At 36.2% G+C, this 7,531-nt stretch overlaps 1 protein-coding gene across 6 annotated transcripts in view; it reads right to left on the bottom strand.

The window, feature by feature from the left end:
* Positions 1 to 5,340: 5,340 nt before the first annotated feature.
* LOC126264017 (kinase D-interacting substrate of 220 kDa) overlaps positions 5,341 to 7,531 on the bottom strand; it is a 403,196-nt gene continuing 401,005 nt past the window's right edge. For all 6 annotated transcript variants that reach the window (XM_049960964.1, XM_049960963.1, XM_049960966.1 and 3 more), the window contains exon 28: positions 5,341 to 7,114. In XM_049960964.1, the coding sequence (XP_049816921.1) occupies positions 6,150 to 7,114 (965 nt within the window). In that variant the 3' untranslated portion in view covers positions 5,341 to 6,149. The remainder of the gene's footprint in view (positions 7,115 to 7,531) is intronic.

The following is a 7,531-nucleotide window of genomic DNA, read 5'->3' as shown; positions in this document are numbered from 1 at the left end:
AATTTTCCAAAGCCTCATTGCACTTAAGAAATATCATACCACACAAATAACACACCAAGGACTAATGTCACCACCTACATTTAAACAAAAAACAGACTAAGGCTGGCTTTGCTTCCTTACTTGTAAGACAAAAGTAAATAATACCTGTGAGAGAAAGCAGTTTCTCTATTGCTACTAAAAGCTTAGTCTAATGTCTCATGGTTCTACCCACAACAGAAAGGTTATTAGAAGAAAATATCATTTAAAGTAGGTAGGATAGTAAAAGATGAGGTATCATTAGACAGAAACTGAAGTATGAAGTAATATAATGAGTAACTAAGGCCTTGCAGGTGTCACCTTACAAAGTTCACAAAGATTGTGATATCACATGAGGTCTATGGCATTTGGTGTCAAAAAATGTATACTCAGAAGCATTTTTGGATACAGCAATTAACCCACTTACCTCAGTTAGCCTAATATAAGCAAGAGGCCACTGACATTCCACTTCAAATCTCCTTTTTTTTCTTTTTGATTTGACACAAATATTTAAATATACTATTTGCTGTCACATAGACAGCTGTCACATAGTTTAAGCCTGACTTGTTCCTTTTGGTAAGTAATCACTTCACTAAATGTTAACACTAAGCCATTTGCTCTTAATATTACAAAAAAGCATACATCATATAAATTAATATCAAGTCATAACAGAAAACTAAGATTTATGCAGTTGTTTCAAAATTGTTGACTAAAATCTGTCACGTATGTGTTCCACCAATTTAATTGCAACTGTACATTAAAATCAAATAATCTTTCCCAAATAGATTGGTTAGCTACAACATCTGACAAAAGAGATGTGTTAATACTTACCTCAACATACTGTGGAACGTTTAGTTCAAATCAATCACTGCTACACTCCACCAAAGTTGACAAAGGGGAACAGAAAACATTTAATTTACTTCAGTCAGTATCTCATTTCACAATATTCAAACAGACACTTGTGTCTGAATTTTTCTTCAGTCCTGTATTTAATTCAATAGCATAACATGCAATTGATCTATGATGAAACTAGAATTTGCTGATATGTCAGAATGTTATTTTCCTTGTATTTAATATGGTAAATTCTAATTCAGATATTTTATTATTTATTTCCAACTTTTCTTTGTAGGAATCAATAATAAGTTGATCATGTTTTTGGTTAGTTACTTGTAATTCTATTTTTAATTCATCACCTTGAGTCTGACTAATTTACTGGGTTAACATTACTGCTATCTAATTTAGTATTAAAGAAAATTTTTAACTCATCACACTGAGGTTTTAAATCAGTATTCTCTTGTATTAACTGTCCCATCCTAGTATTTAATTCAGATATGGCTTTGAATATCTCCTCCATCTCACAGGTCAGTACAGGCATGCAGTAAACAAAATATTCAATTTAAAATTGATCTCCTCTTGCTGCCGGCTGTCACCACATATTTATAAATTTTTGTTGTTGGATACACAGGTACTTTTAACTACCCCACAAGGCACAGTAACACAACAATCAACAACAAAAAAAAAAAAAAAACAAGCTGAAACAGTCATATTTCTTTGCAGTTTTCCTGAGTCACAGACTTAATAAATTCTTTTCCAATGTACCTGCTGTCTGTTAATGTGATTGGCGTTTATCAAAAAAGTATTTTTTCTCATATTTCTTTATTTGTAGTGCTTCTAATTACTTGGGCAGTTCAACGTAATATTCTGCTATTGACTCAGTTGTTAGTGACAACAGCAATAATTTCTGGTAATCTTCGATTAAAAATCGGAAATTTCCTCCAACAATTCTGTTCTCTGAGTATCACTTTTATTACTCATCAGTTTAATTTACTTCCAGCAGTATTAGTTCTGGATCACTTTCACCAGAGCCTCAGAATGTATTGTTCCTCTATAGATAGGTACTAGTACACGAAGTTTCACATTCTGGTCATAGATGGGCCAATTTGGCCTGACCAATCGCTGTGTCATCCTTTGCCAATGGTGACATTGGATGTGCTGTAGAGGGGTATGTGGTCAGCACACCACTCTCCTAGTCAGTGGCGGCTTTCTTGACCTTGGAACCACCACTAATGATGTGAGTAGCTCCTTAGTTGGCTTCACAAGGCTAAATCCATCCAGTACCAGTCCCCAACCAAGCAAAAATCTCTGGCAGTAACTGGAATAGAACCCAAGTCCTCTGCATGACAGTCAGCCATGCTGACCTATCAGCTGTCAGCATTGTTCCCCTTTAGTGCCAATTAATACATCCATGAGCTGTGATTAACTGATATTATTTAGCTCACCTTTTCTTTCTTGTGATCAAGGATGCTAAAAGGCTTCAACTTCTTCTGCTTTTGCAATAATGCTGGAAGTCGAGAATTCAGCACAACATCCAACTGTGTAAATGAATATGACACTTATCAGATCTTTGTGCCTTGTATTCTTCAATTCAGTTACAGTAACTACTCACATCAAACATTTCTTTAGAGGGAACTTTGCAGTATTTCTTGATTCTTGATATCAGCATAACCGTCAAACTGACAGAAATAAAACAACAGAGTAGTCAGTTTTTCACACATCTCTCTAGACATCCACTGTTCACAGTGATGTCATAAACAATGTCACAGTGCACTCTTTACTTGATGATGCATCCCACTTCTCCAAGCCAAGATTTCTTAAGCACAGAACAAATGCATTGCCCAGTATATATTGCAACTTGTGGTAATACTGCAACCACCATCCCACATTTAAGATGTACAGCATCCATCCATATCTGTTCACAGGCAAAATCAGTGACAAAGTACTCAAAACAGCTTTCGATTTTCCACCACAATATTAAAATCTCTGTGTTGCCTCAAGACGTATAGGCAACTGTAACTTTAATCGCTGACTTATTGGGGTAAACCTTCAATGTAAGATTATATTTCCTAATAAGTAGATTATAATAAAATTTTTAATTCAGTCAATAATTACTGGTATACGAAATACTGAAAATCAAATTTTTGTTGCCCTGGGAGCCATTAGATAGGCACCCTGAAACTAGGACTATAAGACCATTTTAGCCATTTAGTGACACAGACTGTTTTAAGAGGTTGGGAGATCTAAAAGCAGTTAACACTAAGGAGATCCAGTAGTTGATCTGATGCATCACTGAGAAACTCTTCTTTTCACACACTGTTGTCATGACACTCTGATTCACACTGTAATGAAGCAAACAATTTACATTTATTGACACGTGATTGGATGCTTGCTGATGGGATGCATGCTACCGAGACAACATTGTGTATTTATGGGAGAATTCTTTTGAGTAATTTCTAACTAAAATGTAAATAAGTGAAGTTGTGTATGCTTTCAAATTAGTATTTAATTGCACAGGCATTGCCCATAGTTTAAAACAGTAAATGGATGAGTGGGAGGGATGACAGAGGAACATAGTGAGACCAAAGAAACAGATACTAGACATTTGGTGGTATGTGGCCTCTGCTTGTATGCCAGGAAGATTTTGTATTGTGGCTCTCTTCTGGTAACGAGGTGAGAGTGATGCCATGAAGTTTGAACTCTGCCAAGAAAACAAAGATAACATTAGGTGCAGCCTCATGCAGAAACTAATCCTATTAGGAAACCTAACAGAGATAAGTTTTTCTGTCATTCCTGTTTTAGAGCAGGGGAAGAGCATGCCTACAGAGAACAGTTAGACTGAAAACATGGGGGAAATAATTACAGGAGACACACTGAGGAAAGGGGTGTCAAAAAAATATTGTGGTCAAACAAGAGGTCACTTGCTGACTATCAGTACTAGGGAGCATACTCATACTTTCTGTAATGACTGTCCCTGTGAAGGATGTGCATTTGCTTAAGTTATTCAAGTTAATTATAACTTTCAACATGTAGAAATAAACATTAAGTCACTTGATGATTCATAAAAGTGCCATTCACACTTGCTGGAACTCCTAGACCAAACTGCCATTCCCATGCCACAACACCAAAGTGATCTCCATCACTACTGCACTCAGTTTTATAGTCTGCAGGTAAGTTATCAGTACATAGCAAAATCCTGACACAATTGTTATTCTTTTTTCTTCAATTAGAAGATGCCATGGAATTAAGTATCCCAAAACTTTTATGTAAGTATTCAGTGTTCAACCACCGTTCTTCAACAATGATTCCAGTGGCCTTTTGAGTCAACCCATGCTTCGTGAAGTGCCAGTGAATTACTACTTCAGCTCATCAGCTAACTCCAGAAATAATTATGGCATCTACATCAAAAAGTATCCCATGGTGGAATGGAATTTTGTGCATTCTTGTGCTCATGTGAGATTCATTAAGAATAAATGCAATATCTTTACCAGGCTTCCTGTCTTCAAAATTTCTTATTCACGGCAAGCTCTGTAAGATATTGTGTGTTGTTTCTCTCCAGTCATCTTCCAGCTCTGGAATTTATCCATCAGCACACTATTGCTTTTCAACTTTACAAAAATAGGATTCTTCATCTGCAACATGCCTATTAGCAATATTTTGGTTATTGTGCTGACGAACCACAAGTAATGTAACATGGTGACCATCATCATTAATTTTCTATGAGCCACACATGCACAGCTGTTCAATGTATTTATTGTGAATGAGCTTTTAATTAATTTTAAGCACAGACTTTTTCCATACATTTCATTCATCCCCCATAGGGAAGAAGGCAGCTGTTATACAATGTGTCTCAAATACTTTTTTCAACCATGTGGTTTAAGTTAATTCTGTTGCATCCTTATTTCTAATAGGTGTTGCCAAGGAGATCAGGGATTTTACATCTACCAATGGGAATTTATTTGTATGGGGTTCTTTGAGAACAGTTCTGGTGTTCACCTTGCAACCAGGGAAACCCTCCAAAGACCATGGGCTGAGCTGAAAGGGAGGTTACTAACAAATTATTATGCCATTAAAATGTAAAAACAATTTTTCTCAATTTTAATAAAATTTTATTTAATGTAACTATGGTAATCTAACAATGTTGTAGTCATCTTCAACAGTTTATTATTTTTAACAGTCTTTGTGATATCACAGGGCTGACTGAGTAAGAATAATTTCAGCACTTATAGTAATATTTGCTAAATTTTCCAACTGTTTATTAAACAAAGCATGTAAAGTAGATACATTGTGAATTACTTTGCATAATATACTAATATAATGTTTATATGTGTCATAGGTATATGTTATTTGTTAATTCCTTGTTATCATTATCATAGGAGAAAAGACGAAAAAATAAATCACAGAACAAATATTTTTTTCTTGTGGATTTAAAACTACATAGTAAGGCTGGTAGCATGGGAGAGGGCAATGAACCAGACATTCTCTAAAAAGTAAGGTATATTTTTCTACTGAATCATCTTTATTATGTAGCTGCCACATATAACTGTTGTACAATGTACTAAGTAATTCTCTTAATATAAAGAAAAGGAAAATATTAGCTTAAACCAGATGATAGCATTTAAATTTCATGGATGCAAGTTCTTTAAACACATCTTACTCAGTACTAGCATTAACTACATTTCAACTTACAGACTTGGATGCAAACAGAAACTGGTATAAAACAAAAATAAGTAAAGAATTTATGAGAAATGCACTGTCATTTATACACGCAAACATTTCATGTACATTAAAAGCATTCTGTATTTAAATGCAATAATCTAAGTCAATGAACATATAGTTGGAATGGTTGAGATTCGTACATCTAACAACTAAATTCAATAGTAATAAATGCACTCTTATGGCAAGGAATAGTTTAAATGAAACTATGATGAAAATGTAAAATTTATTCATAAATGGGCTGTGTAAAACCACTGCAGAACTTTTTAAAGCAAGGAGAAGTGACTATTCCTCATCATGCAACTTATGATTCACATATCTGGAACCATTAATAACAGAAAGTGAGTGTCATCAGAACTGCAAAAGCATACAGTCATAATACTTTAAACAAATGAACAGCAGTTACAATGGGACAAAATAAATAAATTCATTATGTACATTAAACTCCTGCTAGTTGGCTGGACTGTGCTTCATAGATAAATCTGATGGCACTGTACGCATTTTTACTCAAAAGATGTCATCTCTACCTCCAGTATTGGTTTATGTCATGCACAGTTATTGCTGCCATCAGAAATCCACCGCGGTCATACAGTTGTCTCAGGGTTATTCCATGGGTCAATAGTATCAAGTGCATCTTGTCTAGGTAGTTGAATAGTTGCTCCTGTTGTAGAAGACTTACCACAATGCCGCAGATCTGCTTCTGAAGCCCCTCCTCTGCTCACAGTGACTAAGTGACAATAATTGCTTCCTGAATCTGGAGCTGCTCGGCTAAGTGAGGCAGATGACCCACGAGAAGATGGAAGGTGTTCAGACACATTTCCCAGTGCATCTAAATTGGTATTATCTGACATTACCCTTGTAGCTCCAACAAACTGAGGGGAGGCAAAACTGGGGCTCAGACTAGGACTTCGGCTATCTTCCCTATCTTCTGGAGATGGTGGTGAAGATGGACTGCTTCCACCGGAATCATCAGCACCACCAAATCCTCCATTAAAGAAGGTAGTGACACCTACTCTTGATGTTCTTGCGCCTGGTGTTGATGATTCAGATACTAATGGAGTACTTTCATCATCACTCCCACCGCTTCCATTTCGTATTGAGGGTGCTGGAGATATTACTGATGAGCCCCCACAAACAGATGCTGTAGATGGTGGTCCTGATACAGAGCGCAACAGTCGATCTTTGAGACGGTTGAGTTTCTCAAGACTTGATGCTGGTGTCACTAATGATGATGCCAAGCCCTGAAGTAAGGAAGGACCTCCTGTTGAAGAAGGCTGTGGAACCCTGTCCTCTGCAGAATGAGATCTGATGGCTACATAATGGCTTGGAGATGGTGGAAGTATCCGGCTCTCTGATGTCACTGGCAGTGATGATGGGCGCTGTTGGCAAGCTTGCATGTAGTTTGACTTCTGGTGTTGAATTTCCAATATGCTTGTTCCTGCTCCTTGTAAATCAGCTGTACTTCCACAAGAGCTGTTGGTGTGACTGCTTGCTTCCTGAAGAAATGCTGGAACTACTGCCACATCGCCCAGTACTGTACTGTTCAGAGCTGCAAAGAGATTCCTTGCTTTGACAGAAAATGTAATTACACATACAGCAAATTTGAACTTTTGTTTTCAAAATGTAGAGCAATAAAAAGAAATTTTACATTCAAGGCAAAACAATGAAAATATAATACATGCTCAGTTTATGACACCAAATAATGACTGGTGTGAAATCTTATGACCAAAGAATAAAAAGAGATCTGCAAGACATTACTGCAATATTTATCTAAATTCACCAATAAATGAGCTTAAATACACATAAGCAGTTGAGGTAAGACATCCTAACAAACCCAGAAACAACTATGAATGGAAGATCACTCCAATCATTCATACTGATTTATAATTTTTCGTATCGTGAGGTTCAGGTCCACTGACCTGAAGTTTTTCAGATGAGAAGTACATCTTGATCAAAAACAAACAGG

The sequence above is a fragment of the Schistocerca nitens genome, chromosome 1 (assembly GCF_023898315.1).
Source record: "Schistocerca nitens isolate TAMUIC-IGC-003100 chromosome 1, iqSchNite1.1, whole genome shotgun sequence".
NCBI lineage: Eukaryota > Metazoa > Arthropoda > Insecta > Orthoptera > Acrididae > Schistocerca > Schistocerca nitens.
Note: the sequence above shows the minus strand (reverse complement) of the source record. Positions and strands in the feature narration are given on the sequence as shown.